The sequence below is a fragment of the Ochotona princeps genome, chromosome 19 (genome assembly GCF_030435755.1).
Source record: "Ochotona princeps isolate mOchPri1 chromosome 19, mOchPri1.hap1, whole genome shotgun sequence".
Taxonomy (NCBI): Eukaryota; Metazoa; Chordata; class Mammalia; order Lagomorpha; family Ochotonidae; genus Ochotona; species Ochotona princeps.
The window spans coordinates 48,986,673-49,008,112 of NC_080850.1; the positions used below are offsets into that span (position 1 = coordinate 48,986,673).

At 48.2% G+C, this 21,440-nt stretch overlaps 1 protein-coding gene across 1 annotated transcript in view; it reads left to right on the forward strand.

Annotated features, from left to right (window-relative positions):
* MCC (MCC regulator of WNT signaling pathway) overlaps positions 1–21,440 on the forward strand; it is a 207,440-nt gene that overhangs the window by 127,322 nt on the left and 58,678 nt on the right. The window contains exon 2 of the mRNA XM_058677491.1: positions 16,681–16,794. Coding sequence (XP_058533474.1) covers positions 16,681–16,794 — 114 coding nt within the window. The remainder of the gene's footprint in view (positions 1–16,680; positions 16,795–21,440) is intronic.

Genomic DNA, 21,440 nt, shown 5'->3' on the forward strand with positions numbered 1-21,440 from the left:
TTTCTGCATGGTGACTTTGTGTTTATGTAGAAGGATAAACATATGGCAGAGAGGGTTGGTTTTTTTTTTTTTTCCGCAATAACGGGAAGGCTTTTCACTGCAGTGCTGCATGTGTGAGTAGCAGGGTCAGGTGCCACCGGGTCACCTGCGTTCCGGGTCAGGGTGCCTCCAGTTCCAATCCCACCTTCCCTCTGGCACACTTTGGAGTATCAGATGATATCTCGGCTCCCTGGGGTTCCTGCCACTCCTGTGAGAGACCCGGATGGAGTTCCAGTTTCCTGGCTCTGGCATTTTAGGAATGAACCAGCGCATGAGGAATCTTGGTGTGTCTGTCTCTGTGTGTCTCGTGTCTTTCTGCCTTTCAAATACATGTAAGTCAAGTAACACGAGAAAGGATCTGGTTTAGTTATTCAGTAGCATTAGAACAAGTGGAAAATAAAAAAAGTGGATTTGTAATTTATGTATGTGACAAAATTTCACATGAATTAAAAGGCTTTTTAAAAAAGGACACAGTAAGAAATTACACTGAAGAAAATGTAGGTAGTTATTCTAATTTCAGTGGAAAGGAGAACTCTAAACAAAGAGGAAAAGTTTAAAGGAAAAGGTTTACATAGAAAACATGGAAATGTGAAACACATAGACATCAAAAAAGCTATTCAACTAAAAGGTGAACTTCAACCGGGAAAAACATTTGCAATGTGTCTAGTGAAAGGTTAATATCTGCAATACTCATCAAGCCTGGGAAATCACCGTCCTGTCAATATGCACATAACGTCACAGGCAGTTGCAAAACAACTCTATCACCCCTGTGGGAGATCAGACCTGGTGAAGTTCCAGGCTCCTGGCTTCAGCACGGCCCAGGCTCAGCTGCCTTGTTTTGGGAGAGAAACAGCAGATGGAAGATTGATATTCATTCATTCTCTCTCTCTCTCTCCTCCCCTCGCTCCCTCTCTCTTCCCTTCCTTCTCTCATTTTCATTCTGTTTTTAAAATTAATAAGTAAAATATAATTTTAAATACTAAACAAATTCATGTTTCTAAAAGCTTCATGAAGAAACATCTAATCTTGAATCATCAAGAAATGGTGACTCATTTTGGAATCATACTGTCAAAAGCATTTTATTTAAATGACATATTTGAAGCTATTGGGAGTCGAGTAAAGTAGGCATAGCTGGCAGAAGGCTATATTATAATAATTCTTGTAAGGGCCATTTCATATCAGAAACTTTGGCCAGCTAATTCCATTTCCAAGAATTTGCCCTGAGAGTCTTCCTTGCAATATTACAAAATAAGAAAACTCGGTTCCTCATCTAGCATTTGGCTACATATGCACTTTTAGCACCTAGGTAATCATGTTGAGATGGATAGATGGCCACGGGTGTGGTCTTTCTGTAGCCTGGATTGGTTCATTTGGTGACAAAATTTAAGAAAGATTGGGGAAGGGAAAGACGTGTGTGGCAGAGTGATGGCCTCTCAGCCTTAACGCTGTTGGCAACAGCCGGCCACATGTCCCGTGAAGGGCAAGGCAGCACGCTGTGACGTCCGTGTGCTTCTGAGGGAGCTTCCAAGATGTTTCCAGGCTGCTGGGTGAAGTGTGACGGCGCACAGCTCCGAGTCCTGTCTGCAGTGACCACGTGGGACTTGATCAGTGCTGAGTGAGCTATGCAGGGGCTGGAGCCGAGCTGGGCTTGCGTGAGACAGTCGGTGATGTGCATGCTGAGTGTTCCCACACAGAATCCTTTCCCTTGGTGGTGCCTCTGCCTTCCCAGCACTTGAAGTCCATCCACCAGAGTTTGGATCACGTTCCGTTTGCTTCCTCCAGGTCAAGCTGGGCTGGTCAGTTGGTTAGAGCCAGTGCTGGGAGTGAGTCCTGCCTGTAGACTTCCTGGGGTGAGGTGGGTGACTGACGAGTTTACACCATTTCCTGGTGTGGGAGACGGGTATCTCTGAAGCTTTCTGTGTAGAATCCTCATGGTTTCTGGAGAGTTCCATCATCAAAGCTGCATCTGTTTATCTCTGCTGCCTAGTAACTGCCTGTGAAATAATAGGGGACCCAGGGCTACCAAGTTTCCAAGTTGCAGAGGGTCTGCCTTCTGCATGCCTGGTTTTGCCTGTCAGCAAGTTGCCAGAACAAAGCTGAGTGTGTCTTGGCACAGAGATGCAAGCCAGTGGTTCCAGAGTGATGGAGCAACTCTGATTTCTGTACCACCTCTCCAGGAGATCCCAGAGTGGCTGCTCCTGGGAGTGGAGACCACATTGAAGCCAGAGTGCTTACATACTGCACAGCCTCTCAGGACCTTCCTGGTGGATGTGGCAAACATCTGCCTTCAGTTCCAGGGCACAGCCCTTGCCACGACCACAAGTGGTTCAGGAGAGCCCCTGGCGTTTGTGAAGCTAAGGCTTTGGGTACACACTCCCCTGGACTTCTCTCAAATTCCAGATCGTTAAGGTCTTTACCGTAGGAGGCTCCGGTCACGGACACGGCTGACCTGGTGGTATCTGAGCCTGCCCTCCAGATCTCCAACCCTGTACCCACAGATGGGTACTCCCCGAGGTGCCTCTCCAGGGCAAACCCTTATCAGAGTTGCTCCTTGCACTCTGCCTGCTGGAGTCCTAGCAGGACTTACCACATGTTTTTAAAGATTTATTTTTATTTTTATTGCAAAGTCAGATATACATAGAGGAGGAGAGACAAGAGGAAGATCTTCCGTCTGATGATTCACTCCCCAAGTGACTGCAATGGCTGCTGCTGTGCTGATCCGAAGCCAGGAGCCGAGAACTTTTTGGGCCTCCCACACGGGTGCAGGGTCCCAAGGCTTTGGGCCGTCCTCGACTGCTTTCCCAGGGCACAAGCAGGGAGCTGGATGGGAAGAGGAGCTGCCAGGCTTAGAACCGGCACCCATTTGGGATCTTGGTGTGTTCAAGGCAAGGACTTCAGCTGCTAGGCCATCGTGCCAGGCCCTCACATTTTATAAATAGAGACAAACCAAATGAAATGTCAAAATGAGTTTTAATGAGGCAAGCAAGAAGGAGTTCCATATGAGAGCCAGTAAATACCACCTAGACTGTACCATGTAGTTAACATTCTTACACTGCTTATGGCAAGTAGCAGTACATTAAGATGGGCCCAGACCATTAGTCCCAGGAAGCCATAGGACAAGGGTTCACTTGCAGGGATTAAAGAAGCAGAGATGAGTGTTCACACACAGACAGGCACAAAACCCAAGCAGGCAGCCTTCCCACCAGCCATCAGGTGGTCTCAGAAATATAGCTGCTTGTGTGACAAGTAGGGAAAGCAGTGTATGGCCCCGTTCCACCACAAAAGGGCGATTCTGCCACAGGGTACAGAGAAAAGTCCATTTTGAAGGAAGAGGGGAAAAGGTAAGGAATAAAGAAACTAACTGCATCCTGTGGTTCCATTTGTCCTTGTTTGAAAGAAGTATGTGGTATATAGAGAGGAAAAGCCTTTTGTAAATTAAAGCACTCCATTAGTTACTTCTGTCCATGAGAAGCAGACCTCCTGATAATCTTGTCCTTAGAAACAACACGAACCTGTGCTCCTTACTAAAAACACCAGGAGTTCTGCATGGGTATGTGTTTGTGTGCAATGATTCCCTCTCATTCTGCTGTAGTGGCTGTGGCGTTACATACCTGCCATCTCCACAGAACAGTACTCGATTTGACCCTAGGGATGCGGGCGGCCGTGAAAGCTGGGGGGCAGAAGCAGTGCCCCTGCTGCCCATCTCCCAGGCAGTGCCCTGGCTGGCCTACCCTGGACTGCCTCCTGCCACTTGGATGGCAATGCCAACGCAGTGAGGCTTTGTGCTTTGGCTTTGTGTCTCCCTAAGCTCATGGGGAGGAAAGCAAGGCCCTGCATCTCCCCACAGTCACACAGGCCCAGGTGAGGTTCTGACCAGCCAGGTCTCAGATGTCTTTCTGCACAGCAGCCTCTAGCTGTTTCCCATACACAACTGGTTCCACCCGCTTACCTTAGTGTACCTTCTCAGTGACCTGGACTGGCTGCCCGAGGCTGTGCGGCATGAAGCTTTGGCACATTAGGTAGGGATGGGCCTAAAGGGAAATCTCGGGGTAGAGTTGTTTTCTGGCTGTTGTTGGTGAAACTAATTATGTATCTTGGTGTTCTTTGGCTTCCTTAACAGCCAGTGGCCATCTGTATGTAGAGCGCATATCCGTTCTCGTCCCTCACCTTTGGGCTCAGTTCTTTCCTTCTTGTCTTCCTGGTACAGCAGCAAGAGTGGTGCAGACATGGGTGCCTTCTCTGGGTAGCAAGTGTCAAACAGCAGCAGTTCCAGAATCTTGTCCAGCAGGCGGGCACCAGAAACGGTCTGGGTTGAGGGAGGGGGAGGGTTCCCTGGGGGCTTTTCCAGGAGCTCTGCTGGCTGAGCTCATGCCACAGCCTGTACCCACGCATGGGGCAGAAGAGCTGGTGAGTGCTGTGGAGCTGAGACCACCTAGCCTGTGGCCTGGCACTGGTCTGGCCTGAACTGGGGAGAGGTGGGTTTGGGTGGAGTTGGCCTGTAGGCAAGTCTCTCACCCTTGTTTTCCTCCCCTCATCTCAGATCTGTTTGCTGTCAGCACCAGCAGTACTTGATTTAAAAAAAAACAGACACAGCAGTAAAGCCTGGCCTGCACGGCCTGCACCAACTTTCTGTGCCTGGAGATGAAGGAGTCTACACTGCAGGCACTTTGTGCAAACAGTGTCTCCTGGAGCTTGAATTGGCCGTCAATGAGATGGTGCTTGGTACTGTTCTCTCTCGGAGAATCCCCTGTATTCTGTTAGCCTATTTCTGTGGAAGTCATTTAAGTTGCACAATGTATGTAATTTTTCCCCAGATTATAAAAAAGTAAATGTCGGCAACTTTGTCCATAACATGTAGTTGGGGGAGAGAGAAATGTAAGCTTTTTTCCAGAAGGTTTCTGAGCAAATCCTGGAAAGCATTGGTCTGAGTGGCTGTGAAGGGGACGCTGTGGCACAGCACTTAGGATGCTGTTTAGGAAGCCTGTCAGGGTCAAGTCCCAGCCCTGTCTGTGACTCTAGGTTCCTGCCGGTGTGTGTGCTGAGAGGTGGCAGGTGACAGCTCAAGTGCTTGGTCCTGGCCCTTCGCTCAGAGACCCCCTTTGGATTCTAGGTTCCTGGATTTGGCCTGTTCTGCAGCAGCTGCTGTAGGTATTTGGAGAATAAACACATGGATGAAACACACACATACCCTGCCAGGCCTCTTTGTCTTTCTGCATTTTAAGTAAAAACTGAAAGTAAATACATTTTGAAAATGACAACTAAATATACTGTTAACATCTGAAAGTTACTTGGGAAAGGGCTTGTTTTTGGCAAAATTTTAATCTTCCATGTATAAGTTATGAATTGCTTAGCTCTCTGTTGCCATGTTGACTTAAACATGTGCATTGTATAAGCTCCAGCCAGGCGTGTTGTGTCATGCCCTTGGCATAACATTACATTCATTATGTGAACCGACAAAGGAAAATTCGACATAACCTCGTTGCTTTATGAGGATTGTGAAAGGTTATAGGTCTCTCAGAAAACACCGTGGTATGTTTGCACTTTTTCTTGGTGAATGTAAAACCGTTGCCCCCAAAGAATTGTAGTGTTAAAAATGAAGCAGGGTCATTTGTGAACTTAGAATCAAGAAGCCTTAGGCTATTTGTGAATAATGTTGGATTCTTCTGCAGTACTTATTGGAAATGGAAGATAGAGGTTGTAGGTTAGGTGTCTCTGCCCCAGAAATTATTTTAAGATTCAAGAGCGTTTAGATCTGTTTAATTTCAGATTGTTAGTGGGATATTCTTTACCTCTTTCCAAACTCTAGATTGCTAGCTTGTGGAAAAGGAGGGTTTCTTTGTTTTCTGTTTATTTTCCGTGTCAGTCACTAGAAATAACCATGTAGTTATGTCACAGTCCTGTTGTGGATAACCCTTGCCCCTGCAGGTGTGCAAGTGCATGATGCTCAGCTACAGCACATCAGGGATGAAACGTGCAAATTCCCTGTGCCTGTACGTGCTGCTCTGTTGGCAGTGCCAGCTGCCAGGGTTTGCCTTGCAGTGTCCCTGCTCCCTCTAAGTAACCTGTGGTCGGTGCAGCATGAATAGAGGCACCCTTCATCATTGTTCTGCCTTGAATCACCCCTGTGGCCCCAGTGCGTCTGCAGGTGTAACGGGCGAGAATCAGCAGACTGGAATGACTTTTAAGACTGCAGACATGTAAGCCCAGGGATGAGGCCGGCTAGTCTGGAGAGGTTTTCTGGGAGAGTAACTCGGAGCCGCTGCTGCAGCTTCTTAGTCCATCCCAATCTTCATGTCAGATGAGCGTGAGCCAGTTTCCCCCTCTGTTCCCCCTCTGTTCCTCGCTGACACACGGCCAAGCCCCCTCTTGGAAGGGTTCCTTATGTGTGCCAGGCAGCGCTAATGGGCCTCTCAGCTGAGTGGTCACTTTTCAGATTGGCAACATTTGTCTCGGAACCTGGAACTGAACTGGTTCTTTTTGTGAACAATGCCCTGAATTGAGATGTAGGGAGGTCTGTTTCGCAGAGTGTTCAGGTGTCTGTTTTGATCTTCTGTCTCTGTCTCCGTGATGCCTGCCCTGGACTGCCGTCCCCAGCCTGGCCTCAGGGCTGCCCTCCAGCCCTTTGATCGTGCACAGGCACTAGCTTCCTTGGCGCGTCTCAACCCAGTGTTTAGTCTTGGGTCTCATGATTGACAGTGTAAGTAGCCATCGCTGTGGGACTTAACTTTTAATACTTGGGGTGATTTGTGCTTTGTACTGTTGAACCTGCAGGATCTCCAGTGACTTCTGGACTTACGCTTTCCTTTGATGTGCTTGTCTAGGTTGGAAACTTCTCAGTTCCCTGCCTTTTCTGCTTTACAGAAACACAATAAGGCAGCCTGAGGCAGTTTTCCTGTTTGCATTTTAGTGCCCTGCCTAGGAGAAGGTAAGAGGAAGGGCAGGGACAGACGGATTAGATGGGCTTTTGTTGGCATGGCATGCCAGGTGTCAGGAGCCTGGGAGACCCTGCAGTGGTGCCCCCGCCTGAGTACAGGGGAGCACAGCAGGGACTCGGTTTGCAGGAAAACCCTGCAGCGGGGAGAAAGCAGTGCCCTTTGCAGGACCATGTGCTGGAGGAGCACCTTGCTCTGATTCTGTTGGGTTACTCCCATGTGTCACCGAGTGCCTCACCGTGACCACTGAGTAGAGCCTAGAGCTGTGCAGGGGTCCTTAAATGCCCCACTTTTCACAGCCTGAAGACAGCGGTCCTCACCTGGGACTCCTTTTACAGAAAATTCCAGAGGAACTGGCCTGTACCCACTCGTGCTGTTTCTCTTCTCAGGGTGTCGTAGGGTCCCTGTAGTAACAGTAGTGTGGAGATGAGCCCCGACGTGGAAGACCTCGTGTTGTCCCTAACCATTCCTTTTGCTGTTCTCTAGAAGTGTCTGAGTGACCTTCTGAGATGAAGGGCCCGAAGAGGAGAAAGTCTTTCCAAGGGAAAGCTGGCAAGGTGCTATGAAATGTTTGTGTTCTTTGTAGTGGGTGGGGGAGGGAGGCCTTTGTATGTGGAAATAAAGCTGAGCTGGTAGGACCTGTCCTCTGGTTCTGTTGTGGTTTTAGAGGGGAGGACAGGCTGCCCTGCAGGGAAGGCAGGAGCAGGAGTGCTGCCAGGCTGGGCACACAGGAGAGGGAGTGCTGTGGGGCTGAGTCACCTTTTGTCTGGTGTGCTCTTGCCACCTTTGCAGTTCCATGATGCAGCCAGGAGTTGTGAACGGCTCTCAGGCCCTGACTGGCAGGCATGTCAAGGTCAAGGTCACCTACCTTGCTGGCTTTGCGGCTCACTTGCAGGAATGGAGTTTTTCTGGATGGAATAGCCCTTGTTTGGCCTGGGAGTTCGGGCTGCCTTTTGTCTGTGTGACAGCCCCTCCAGCACAGGGCTCTCACTGGAGCGCCTGCCAGGCCCAGATGTCTTTTTAGTTTTTTCAGCATTGCTGTAAACCAACTGGTGCTGGGCACTCAGACACTCCCGTGGCTCATACCAGATACTCCATCTCAGACCAAGTGACTCTGGACACCCAAGAATGGGGTGTCCCACAAGCATGGGAAATGTCATAGGTCAGCTTGTAAGCTTGTGGCTTCAAGTACTAGACATACCACCTGTGCCCTAAGCTGCCTTCCCTGCAGAGTGAGGTCCTCACAATAGCTGTCTACTTGGATCACTGTGGAAAGCTGTGTGAGGTGATGGGCAGCTCAGATGTAATGTGGAGTGCTGAGAAGGTCCTCACTTGTGAACTGGCACCGCTTTCCGGGGAATGCGGGATTGCTCAGGAGACATGACACACAGAGGGTGTCACTGATGCAGTGGATCTGTCAGAGTTTAGGGAGTTCAGGGATAGAAGAGAGCTAAAGTTATCCCACTTACGGAGCTTGACCCATAAGCAGAGGTTCTGAGGATGTGGTTTCTCTGGGCAAGGCAAAATTTGCCCACCACTATGGCTGTGCAACAGTTGCCAGACTTGCCATGTACAGAGCAGCTGAGCTTTCTATCATAGGAGCGTGGAAGCACCCGTGGGTGTGTGCAGGCAGCATTCTGGTATTGGCTGGACTGTTGGCTAAGAGGAGGCTCTTGATGATCCCATTGCTTAGGGTTCCAAAAATACCTTCTAAGTATACAGGGACATTGTTAAGGACGAAGACTGCTTTATTGGACAATTATACCTGTTACATTTAGCCGTATTTCCTATAACTTTGGATAAATGGACCAGGAAAATAACAAATTGTATAGGAAAAATAATAAACTTGAAAACTGCGATAACCTGTGTTTGCAGACTTCCTTGTAGGTAGTTTGGTCCCAACAGTACTGTGTTAAACTCTTGCTTCATATTAATTGTCTTAAGGATAATGCACAAAGAAAACCATCTGACAGGTGTTTGAGGTGATGTCGTCTGGTGGTAGTAGGGTGGGTTTCATTTGTAGATTTCCTAATGTTTTCAATATGCCCATTCAGCATATACTGTCGGAAGTCCCGCCATGCACCAGGCCCAGCACGCCAGGTTTGCTGGCTGCTTCCATGGCACCCTGACTCCCCTGCCTCCTCGGGACTCGTAGAGCACTCATGCAGTAGGCCAACAAAGACCTGCACGACACGTGCCAGCTAGTGGTGAGTGTTCAGAAAAGCGGGGAGTGGGGAAGGCAGAGCCTCAGTTCAGGCAGGCGGTGGGCAGGTGGAAATCAACCTGAAAGAATTTAGGGAATGTGCCATATATAACATGGAAAATAATGATGACCAAGCTATTGTTTTATTTAAAGGATTTTTATTTACTTTTCATTTAAAAATTCATTTGTTTATTTTTAAGGATTTGTTTATTTTTATTGGAAAATTAGATTTACAGAGAGGAGAGGCAGAGAGATCTGCTGTCCACTTATTCACTCCTCAAGTGGCCGCAACAACCAGGGCTGAGTCTATCCGAAGCCAGAAGTCAGGAGCTTCTTCTGGGTCCCAAGGTTTGGGCCGTCCTCGACTGCTTTCCCAGGCCACAAGCAGGGAACTGGAAGGGAAGTAGAGCAGCCAGGATATGAACTGGCACCCATATGGAATCCCAGTGCATGCAAGGCAGAAACTTTAGCCACTAGGCTACCATGCCGGGCTCAAATTTTATTTATTTTTATTTCAAAGGCAGATTTACAGAGACAAGCAGAGACAGATATCTCTTCCATCTATTGGGTCACTCCCCAGATGTCCACAGTGGCTGGAGCTGAGCCAATCCAAAGCCAGTGCTTGCAGGCAGAGGATGAGCCAGTTGAGCCAAACCCCAGCCCAACGAGTTACTGTTTTTCCCAAACCTCTGTTTTGTTTAATATTCTATGCCTGTCCTACATTTATTCAATAGTCATTTAGGGTTTTTGCTGTTGTGAACAGTTCTTACTGTGTATCCTTGCAGCCAGTAACTTGTTTTGTCTTGTGTATTTACCAATGAGATCTATTTGTGCAGAAGCTCATGTTGGGGTCACTGCCCTCTCAGTTGATTCTTGATCATGTGAAATGTTAGGAGGAGCCAGAGGTGTGGAGTGCAGCCTGGGCACGTGGCTCCTCCAGGTCCTGGGCTGGTGGGGTTCTGTGGTTCGTGCGCTGGCTCCTATGGGATTTGCAAGCTGATCCCGCCGCCTGACTCAGTGTTGAAAAGCAGAGTGTGGGATGTGATCCAGGACCCTTTCTGATCGCCTCACCAAGACGTGTGTAAACAGGAGGTAGCGTGGTAACCCACCACAGCCCTCGGATCCCCGTCTTATCTTCATACCTATTAGCACGCAAAACCAGCACCTGACTGCCATGACAGGATGGTCTGCCCACTGGGCCTGGGTGTGAGTGGCTTCCCACGGTGTGTCCTGTGATCCTGTCGCCTCCGAGTGGATGGGCGTTCCCGTCACACGGATGAGAAGGCTCTGAATGCTAAGCAGGCTCTCCAGGCGAGAATCTTTGTTTTTGCTTGTTTGGCACAACCCGAGTTCTTAGCCGCCTACTGTTTTTCCACATTGTGTTCTCTCCCTTGACCCTCCTGTTCCCTTCCATTTCTGGGAAGGAGGGGATGCAGGTTGGGACAAGGAAGAGATGTGGACCTAAGGCCTTCTTCCATCTGTCCGCACACACAGACCAAAGCAGGGAGACCGCCAGCCTGGTCGCCCAGCCTTCCCTGTGCGCCCAGCGAGAGTGTGCTGGCAAGCAATCAGCCGGCTGGTGGCGAGGTGCGACCACCAGCCTCATTCACGGGCTCTGAGATGGGAGCATGTCCTGGCATAAAGTGTTACAGATGATTTTCTTAGAACAAAATAATGTGAGAGTATATTGTAAGATGATCTCTCAGCACGTATCTGAATATTTGGCATCTTGGCTGTGTCTGTGCTGTGGATAAGAATCTGAAAGCATGTGTCTGGGACACTTGTTTTAGTTTGATTCATTTATTTGGAAGGCAGAGAGAGATTTTTTCATCCACTGGTTCTCTCCACAACTGCCTACAATGGCGTGGCCTGGGCCAGGCTGAAGACAAGGGCCAGGAACTCCATGTGGGTCTCGCAGGAGAGGGGCAAGGACCTGAGTATGTGAACATCTACCCACTCTCTTCTAGGGCACACACTCGTAGGAAATTGGCCTGGAAGTGGAGCCCGGGACTCAAATATGCAATACAGATTTTCTAAGCAGTGTCTTTCTTTTTATTTATTATTTTAAGATTTATTTATTTTTGGACCTGGTGTGATGGCTCAATGGCTAAATCTTCACTTTGCAAGCACAGGCATCCTATACGGGCACTGATTCATGTCTCAGCTGCTCCACTTCCAACCCAACTCCCTGCTTATGGCCTAGGAAAGCAGTAGAGGACAGCCCAATCCTTGGGGTCTTGTTCCCTCGTGGGAGACCCAGAGGAAGCTCCTGGCTCCTGGCTCCTGGCTTTGGATCGGCTCAGCTCCAGCCATTGTGGGCATTTGGGGGAGTGAACCAGTGGATGGAAGATCTTTGTCTCTCCTTCTCTATAAATCTGCCTTTCAAATAAAGATAAATCTTTTTTTTAAAAGATGTGTTTATTTTGAACATCAGAGCTACAAAGAGAGGAAGAGATCTTTTTTTATGTATCTTATTTCATTTTGTGACACAGTTTCATAGGCTCTGGGATTCCCCCACCCCTCCCGTGTCCTCCCCCCATGGTGGACTCCTCCACCTTGTTGCAGTACTGCAGTTCAAATCCAGTCATGATTCATTCATTGCAAGCATGTACCATGCATAGAGTCCAGCATCTTACTGAGAGGAAGAGATCTCTCATCCACTCTTCAGATGGCCACAGCCATTCTGGGTAGGCCAGACTGATGCCAAGATCTCCGAGCTTCTTCCAGGTCTCCCACGTGGGTGCAGGGCCAAGCGCTTAGGCTGTCCTCTGCTGCTTTCCCAGGCACTTTAACAGGGTGCTAGGTCAGAAGTGACTTTACCTACCAGCCCCATGTCTTGAGTTGTATGTGAGGTCCATATGCATATTTGTGTCCACATACAACACATGCCATCGAATCTAGAAGCTTTGCTTGCTTTCCTGAAGGAAAAACAGTGTCCTCAGGCCAGTAGAAAGCAGGGTCCTTCCAAAGCGCGTGAGTCATTGCTGTGACAATAGCCCTGGGCCTTTGCTGATCTGAATTTATTGACTGTTTCACCGTTAAAGGCACTTGGTTTCCCTAGAATGGGGAATTCGTTACCTACTAAATTGGATCAATATTAAAATTGATGAGCACTACAGGCCTTGTCAGGGAACTCTTACTCATGTCCCATGTAATTCTCTCTGGGAGTTTCTGCCTCGGGGACCACATCAGTGTTTAGTGTGCAGTGAAATATTCATGATCTCTGATTAGCTGGATTTAATTGTTACATCTTCGTCTCCTTCCTGATGTGTCATTAAGCTGAAACTCACCTTGAAGCCTGTTTATTGCAGTGTCTTTGTTCTTGTCTGTGCTTCTCTCTGTAATTCCTTGTATAACCACCTAGTTTGGTTTCTCATGTAAACACGATGGCAGCACACAACAAATAAGGTTTTCTTTTTTTAGTGGAAGATACTGTGACTTAATAACTATTATTGTGTTATAAGTCGGCATAATGAACTTGAAAGATCTACATGAAGTGTTTGTTAAGGTTTTTAGTTTTTGAAAACCACTGAGGTAAGCTTTCCCTGCATATGTTGTTTTGGTTGCATTTGTTTTTCAGGGCTTTCTTTTAACCCACACTACAATGTTTTCCGTCACCTTTCCCTCCTAGTGTGGGGCAGTGGCTGTTGGTGGGGTTGTCACTGATGCCTTGAAAGATCCAGACCAGCCAAGTAATCTCTTCCGATGTTGTGCGTTTCAGGAGCAGTTGCCTTTATGTCCATGCTGACTTTGCAGTTCTGCTTTCCCCACTTAAGGAAGCAAGCCTGTGTCTCAGACCTCTTCTCCACAGTCTGCAGGGCGTTTGGAAGGACCTCGGAGGTTCTGTGACGCACCACTGCCTACTCAGGAACCCAACTCTGGGGGTGGACAAACCTGGGCTTGCTTTCTGGTGTTGCCACTTCCTGGTTTGAAGAATTACTTGGGCTCCAAGCCTCAATTCGAATCCCTTGAAATTGGGAATAGGAGTCCTATCCATCTCATAGTGTTGTGTGATGAACTGAGGAAAAGCCCAGTGTAGCAATGAACTGGTGTTCAGCACTTACTGCAGTAACAAGGAGGGTTCGTGGACCTTGAAAGCTGGTGGTCAGGACACCGTGCAGTGGTCTAGTGGCTAAAGTCCTCGCCTTGAACGCACCGGGATCCCATGTGGGCACCGGTTCTGGTTCCGGCAGCCCTGCTTCCCATCCAGCTCCCTGCCTTGGGACCCTGCACCTGCGTGGGAGACCTGGAGGGGGCTCCTGGCTCCTGGCTCCGGATTAGCACAGCACCGGTCGTTGCACTCACTTGGGGAGTCAATCATTGTATGGATGATCTTCCTCTCTGTCTCTCCTCCTCTCTGTATATGACTTTGCAACAAAAATATATAAATCCTAAAAAAAAAAAAAAAAAAAAAAAAGAGCTGGTGGTCAGGCTTTGAGACTGCCCCTATCTGGGCACCATTGCCTCACTGGGAGAGAGGCAAGGAGCAGTTCCAAGTGACTCCTTGGATGACAGGGCGGGACCTGCTCTCACAGGCTGGATGGGGTGGGCTCTGGCTTTGTTTTTGTTTTTGTTGTTGTTTGTTTCATTTTTTGTATGTAGTGGTATTTTAGTGTTGCCTCCTGGAAGGACCCTCTGCAGTGCTGTTCTGTAACAAGTAAATTTTAGCTCTGGCTTATGGAGGGACTCGGGCATTGAGCTCTTGTTGCATTCAGGAGGTGCAGTGAAAGCAAGGCTGCTGCTTCGTTGGTTGATTGGAGGCAGCACAAAGCCAGTGCACAAACTCATCTCTGCTGGGGCTGAGGTGGACTTTCAAGTTGCACAGCAAGTGCCTCTGGGCGAAACCCTGCAGTAAATAGAACCATTGTAGTTCTGGAAGGCAGAAAACAGGCCTACCTTGTGTCCACCTGGCCAGGAATGCTACCTGGTTTTTTGTTTGTTTTTGAGATTTTGTTCCTTACATTTCTGAGAGCATCAGCATGTGGAGCCTCTTGGAGGGGAAGGTGAGCATCCTCACATACTTGTGTCTCCAGGGACAGCTGGGACAGCACTCCTTCTGTCCACCAGCTCTTGGCTGCCATGTGGGAGAGGAGGAAGCCTCTGGCCAGACAGGGTGGGACATGTGCAGTGGAGGAATCTTGGTTCTCTGGGCCTCAGCTTCCTTGCTTCACGGGGAGCGGATGCGAGCAGACATTTCCATGTGCGTGGTTCTGAACATTCTCTCCACTTCTGGGAGAAAGATTTGTGCTCCTCAACTCTGTGTATGAAGCTTCCTTGAGCAGCTAAGATTGAGCAGGTCCTTTCTGGGACCAGTGGGGGAAAAAGTGTGCAAGCACCCTTGGACTGGCAGGTGAGCAAGTGTTCTGATTGTGCATGCCTCCTAGTTTAAAACCAGAGGTGTCTGCAGAGGCTGTGAAAGGCACAGAAAGATCAGAGAGTCACCCGAACTCATCCAGAGCCAAGGGCGAAGCTCCGTCATTGCCACCCTTCCCACTTCTACCAGATATCACACCCTTGGAGATCCTGACCCTGCTACTCCCCAAGTGCCCAGGTACCCCTGTAGATACCTCACTGGCACTCCACATGCACAGGCAGCGAGAGACCAGGGGCAGTGGAGGCTGAGCTGAGAGTGCCAGGAAGGTGGACAGCTGAGAATGTTAGAGCATGACTCCACGCATGACTCCGTGCAGTCGACTCTCTGTGCCCTTGTCCCTTGATCTTTCAATCTGTGGGAGGGCTCCTAACATCTCTCTGCAGCACTGCTGTGCAGTTTAAAGCAGGGCCTACCTAGTGCTATGCTGGCCCCAATGTTGGGGCCAGTGAGCGCTCAGCAGCTGCAGCTGTTAGCAGGAGGACCATGTTGTCACTAGATAGTCACCTGCAGTTCTCAGACTGCTCCCAGAGGTTGTGTTGAGGCTCGGAGCTGCCAAGGTTCTGCAGGACTCAGACCTGCCAGGAGTGGGGGAAAGTGAATGAAGCACACAGTACAGAATCAGCCAGGCCAGTGTGCTCAGTAAGTTGTTCCTCCACTTTAGTGCAGAGGTCACTGGGTGAGCAAAGTTGGCACTACTCCTTGCCATAGTGGAAGCATCACAAACACGGGGTTGTAAGGGCAGGCAGTCCCATTAAGAGAGAGAAGTCATTGTCATCATTGAGGAGGACCCTGGCAACCAGTGGTACATCTAGAGGTGTACCCTTGCTCCTGGGCCTGGTTGGAGACTATTGCTGGATCACCCAGTCTTGACCATGGCTTTGGAGCATTGGATGTCCTGAAGACAGTGCTACTCAGACAGCTGGCCCCGTTCCAGAAAGGCAAATAGGATGGCGCATTTAGAGGTTGACAGCCTGTGTTGAGCCCTGGACACCCCTTGCCAGCTGTAGTCCATGGGAGAACCATTCATCCCTCAGCCCACTGGAGACCCTAACCTCCTCCAGCCCATCCCCACCTCAGGTCACAGCACTGTGGTATGCTGAGACAGATCCAGTAAGGTGCTGAGGAGTGCGTGCCAGGCCCTGCGTGGCTGCTGGTGTTGTTGCTTGGGGAAGCACCACTAACCAGGGATACACGAAGGTGCCCGTGCAAGAGCTCTCTTCAGAGTGGTCTGGCATCTGGGGAGGAAGGAAGCACGGTGCCCCGTGGTGTTGTTTATTGGTACACTTGGGCTTGATATCTGGTTCTGGCTTCTAAATGCAGCTTTGTTCCAATGCAGACCTGAGAGGCAGAGGGGATGGCTCAGGTAGTAGAGTGAGAGGCCGAGAGGCCTGAATTGGATTCCCAGCTCTTCCCTTCGGACTGGCCCAGTGCTGGCCATTGTGTGTGTCCAAGGTGTGAACCTCCAAACACAAACACACACGAATTTTTACAAAGATATGACCAAAGGATTCCAAAAATGGTTATAAATGTGCTGTACATATAGATGCATGCACAATTTTGATTGCTTTGGTAGATTTGCCTTTTAGGGGTTAAATCCATTTCCAGTCCCTTAGCACCTGTGACTTGTGTCCACTGTTCCCTGAGATGAATAGCACCTTCTGGGAGCAGATGTCTCGGCACAGCAGGTGACACACTGCTTGGGATGCCTGCATCCCTCGTCAGGTGCCAGTTTGAGTCCTGGCTATTCCTCTTCCTCTCCCGCTCCCTGCTGAGGTCTTGAGAAGGCAACCCAGGATGGCTCAGGGACTTGTATCAGCCCAACCCTCTTGGGGAGCCTGGCTGGAGTACCAGGCTCCTCCTGGCTTTCCGGGGCATCTGGGGAATAAATCCACAGATGGAAGTCTCCCCCACCGCCATTCTCACGTCCTCTCTCCCCACACTCTGTTTTTCACAATTCCTCTCGCTCTTTCTGCCTTTCAAATACATAACCACATAGATACATCTTTTAGAAACTTTGCCCAGGTCTCTTTTGAATGGCGTGTTTTTCAGGTGGTTGTGCTAACTTCAGGAGAGAATGCCAAGGTGCTTGTGTTCACTGAGACCGCTAACCTGTGTTCTCTCTCTTGCCACAGCTCCATTTGGCCGCCCTGGCGTCCCTGAAGGGAGATATAGCGGAGCTTAATAAGCGTCTGCAGCAGACAGAACGGGAGCGGGACCTTCTGGAAAAGAAATTGGCCAAGGCACAGGTAAGGGTTGGAGAAGCGTGTGTGTAAGTGAGGTTTCTGGTTTTAACATGAAGCAAATTCCTACCAAACAAATCAGAGTCTAATGAGAAAGTGTTTGGTCCGCTCGACTGAGCTCTGAGAACCGGGAGATTTCCCAAGCATTTCTTGCGCATGATTTGTCTAACAACGCTGCTCCCAGTCTGCAGGCAGCTCCCTCCTCTGTGCTACTGTCTGTTCTGAAAAGGGCCCGCTATCAAGAGGGGGAATCACCTCCCAAAGCCACCACATTGAGGGTTTCCTCTTCAACATGGATTGGGGGCGCGGCAGCACAGACCCCAGTCCCTCAGACCCCCCCAGAACCACTGCCCAAGTCAAGAAACAGGCTTCCCTGTCGCTCTGGAAGCCCGCCCCCATTTCCACTCATGGCCTCCCACAAAGATAAGCCTGGGATGACTTGTATAGTGGTATTACATGTGTTTCTTTACAGTTTATCAGTTCTGTTTGTTAACCCTGAAAGTAGAGTTTAGTTTTGTCCATTTGAAAAAATGGCAATTCCTTCAAATCTTTTAACCTATGTAGTTTCCCTGCACCCTTTGTTTGCTTTTTTGCTTTCTCTGTCAGACTGGAGTTTCCATGCTCTGAGTGCATGCTCAGGGCTCAGAGAAGCCAGGCTCACCCGTACTTCCTACAGATGGACAGCTGAACCTGCAAAGGGTGTTTGCCTGTTTTTTCTCCAGAGGCGCATGTTGCTGGGTTATTTGCATTTCTGAGAAGTTGGCAGCTGTCGATGGTTTGTGTCTAGATTCGTTGCTTCATGAGAACTTAGAACGTCTTGGTAGCTGAGTTCTGTTGCCTGTCAGTTATTCCTTAGGACACTTGTCTAGGGCCTTCTCCATCATCTAGGTGGTCAAGCCCTGGTGTAATTCGATCTTTCTGTTCATTTTAACATTTTTCAAGATAATGAATTGGTTTCCCATGATCCTCTGAGTGTGCTTCTTTACTTTTAAAATATTCTTGCCAGTTTGTGCGTTTGAATATGTTTGCATTTGGATTTGAATGCACTGTAATTATTTTCCGTGTAAAAGCCCAGATTGTACTGTCTGGCTGGTGCCTGCTCAGGGTGCTTCCTGGTCTTAGCATGCAAGTCTAGAAGTTGCTCTAGGCTCCCGTGGTGTGTTCCTTGCTGCAGATCTGGAATTAGACAGTTTTTGTCAGCAGGAAGGGTGTTCAGCACTGTTGTCTGCATGCATGCTACGGGTTCTTATTGCTTCTGGGAGTTTTTGTTTTGTTTGTTTTGAGGCTTCTTTTGTAGATTTTTAAATTAAATATATACTTTGTATGTGTATATACATGTATTTGCAACTTAATCTGCGTATAAGAATGCTTAATAAAGTTTGTGGAGAAATTGGATAGGAATAGGTGTCGTTGCCGAGTGGGGAATGCCACGGCTTGAACCTGCCTGCATCCACTCTTGCTCTGCGCCATGTCCCAGTGGCTTTGCACTCTGGATCCAGCTTCCTGCTAGGCACCTGCTGTGCAGCCAAGTACTTGTGTCCCCAGACTAGCTCTTGCAAGCTTCTGGGATTAACCAACAGGTGGACATGTGCTCTCTCTGCTACTCTGCCTTTCAAGCAAATATTTTTTTCCTAAAAAGGATGTAAAAATTAACCATATATGAGAAAGTCTTGACAAAGCTCATGGAAATGTGGGTTGTGAAAAAACTGTGAAGAATGAATTTCAAGATTTTTATGCAACAAAATGAATTCATCTTTTCAGTTTTTCCACATTTCAAAATGTTGTCACATAAAATTTAAGACTTTGGGGGATAGGAATTTAGGGGAGGGTAAATCCTAAACTGTACAGAATTGTACCACAAAGTTCAAAATTAAAAATAAGCATTAAAAAAAGATGAAAAATAAGACTTTGTTTTTTACAGGTTTTTTTTCTAATAAAAATTTATTTATTTTTATTGGAAAATCAGATTTACAGAGAGAAGGAGAGACAGAAAATCTTCCTTCCGCTGGCTCACTCCCCAAGCAGCCACAACAGCTGGAGCTGAGCTGATCTGAAGCCAGGAACCAGGAGCTTCTTCCAGGTTTCCCATAATGGTGCAGGGTCCCAAGACTTTGGGCCGTCCTCAGCTGCCACAAGCAGGGACTGGGTAGGAAATGGAGCTGCCAGGATACAAGCTGGCACCCACGTAGGATCCCGGAGCATGCAAGGCAAGGACTTTTTAGCCACTAGGCTACCGGACTGAACCCTGTTCCTTAGGAATTCTTACTTCCAGTTTAGATTCAGACTACTGAGTGCTTTTCTTTCTGTATTTTATCTATTTCTGCTTTGTTTCACACTGAAACTCCGAAGTTATGGGAGATTGTTTCCAGGGGCTAGTGTTGTGACCCTGTGAGTTCAGCTGCTACTTGCCACACACCATCCCATCTCTTAGTGCTGATTTGAGTCCTAGCTGCTGTGTTTCTCACCCAACTCTGTGTGAGATGCCTGAGAGGGAGTGAGGGCAGTAGGCGATGACCCGAGTGCTTGACCCTGCCACCCAGGTGGAAAGCCAGGGCAGAGGTCCTGGCTTATGGCCTCAGCGTGTACCAGACCTAAGCTGACCTCTGCAGCTGTTTGTGGACTGAGCCAGTGGGTGGAAGGTATGTTTTTCTCTGTTTCTTTCCCTCTCTAGTGCTCTGCCTTCCAAATATTCCAAATAAATAAATTTTTAAACTCATGACAGATGTTCCATTCAATTGCTGATTCATTCATTCTAAGAATTTTGCCATAGTAAGTCTTAGTATTTTAAATATATTTATTTATTAGTATGTCAGAGAGAGGAAGGCAGATTTTCTATACTCCAGTTCAACCCCGAGTCGCTGCAACAACCCTCGTTGGGCCAGAGCTAAGAACCAGAAATAGATCCAGCTTGTTCCGTAGGAATGCCGGCGTCTGCTGCTTTTCCAGGTGTGATAACGGAGCTGGAGTGAAAGTGGAGCAGCCAAGACTAGTCAGTCTTCACGTGGAGTGTTAGTGTTACAGCAGACAGCTTGGCTGCACCACTACACAGGCCCATATAGCCTTACTCGTTCTGATTCTTCTCAGGTTTCCTTATTGCTTCATATGTTTCTTTTTTAAATTTCAGGATATTTTTTTATAAACTATATGCTTAACATTAGGGTTTTTTCACCACCCTATTGCATCTCAGCCTTTTGGCTAAGATCAAGTGTAGGGTTTCTTCACCACCCCTTCACTGTAGAAGATCCTGTCACAAGGGTAACTTGACTTCATCCCGTCCAGTCTCTCTCTGATTGTTGTTGTTGTTAGTATGTGTTGCACCGTTCTGGAAAACAGCCTTCTGCTGCTCCCTTGTCATCTGGAAGGTGGGAGCCTGTTTTCGGGCTCCTGGACTTTGTTGCTGGACCTACATGTGTGCACATCTTCTATTCCGTTTGTTTCTGTTCCCCTTGTCCTGTTTTGATCTTATTTCCAGTAGTTTCTCCTAGAATGGGGTCCTGGGGGCAGTAAGAGCCCAGCTGTGTCTGCTCACAGACCTCGTGAACTCCCTCTCAACCCAGCTTACCCACTTGGGTTCCTAGCTCTGAGTCCCCAGCCGGCCCTTGCCCTTTGCTGTTAGTTGCCTGAGGGCCTCTAGTTCCTAGATCGCTCAGTGTTGTTGGTTGTCTGTGATGCTGCCCCCAGCACACACACACCTAGTCACACCTAAGGGATAGTATAGATTGTTGAGTTGGCAGGAGATTCCTTGTCTCCAAGCTTATGGTTCTTCTGTGTAGATGTTCTGTGTGGTATGTAACCATTCGGGGAGATCCAGGCTGCAAGGCCCATTCTGTGGTTGGCAGGTGGAGCTGCCGCCTGCAGGTGCTGCCCAAAGTGCTGGCTTGACTCCTGGCTGCTCTGCTTCTCGTTCAGTTTCTTATAAATGCACCCAGGAAAGCAGTGAAAGTTGGCCCACATACTTGGATCCATGTTACCCAGGTGATGACTTAGAGGAAACCCTTGGCTCCTGGCTTCAGAATGACCCAGCCCCTGTTATATCCACTTGGCATGTTCCCCAGCACGTGCAAAAGTTAACACACATGCTCACTCACTCGCTCACTCTCTCTCCAACTCTGCTTTTTAAATAAATAACTCTTAAAAAAGAGCAAGAACAGACTGCTATAGCCATCATGTCAGAATAACCTAAGGAAAATTTTTGGGAACTCTGAAATCTCATAAACATGGACTGTTGGAGCGGGTGGAGACCTTTCCTTGACTGTAAATCAGCTGCTTCCACCAGTGTGACCCAAAGACGTGAACTTGCTTGACAGCGGTCAAGTGAATAGATTGTTAAGACCGCAGTGCTTTTTTCTTACTACAAGGCAAGTTTTTAAATTATTCTTGGATTAAAATTTTTACTTTTTGAGTGATCATAAAATGAATAAAATACTGCTTTTTAAAAAACTTGAGAACATCATTATAATGTTTCAGTGCTAGTCTCTGGTGAATTGAAACTTAATATTTTTTAAAGAAGCTTTCTATGTGTGTGTAAAAACAATCAGGTGATATTTAGAGACTGTGTTTCCTAATTTACGCTCACCAGAACCAACCACTGGTAGTAGTTCTTATTAGTGAGCAGCCGTTTTGAAGGGAATGGAGATTGTGAAAGCTTTACC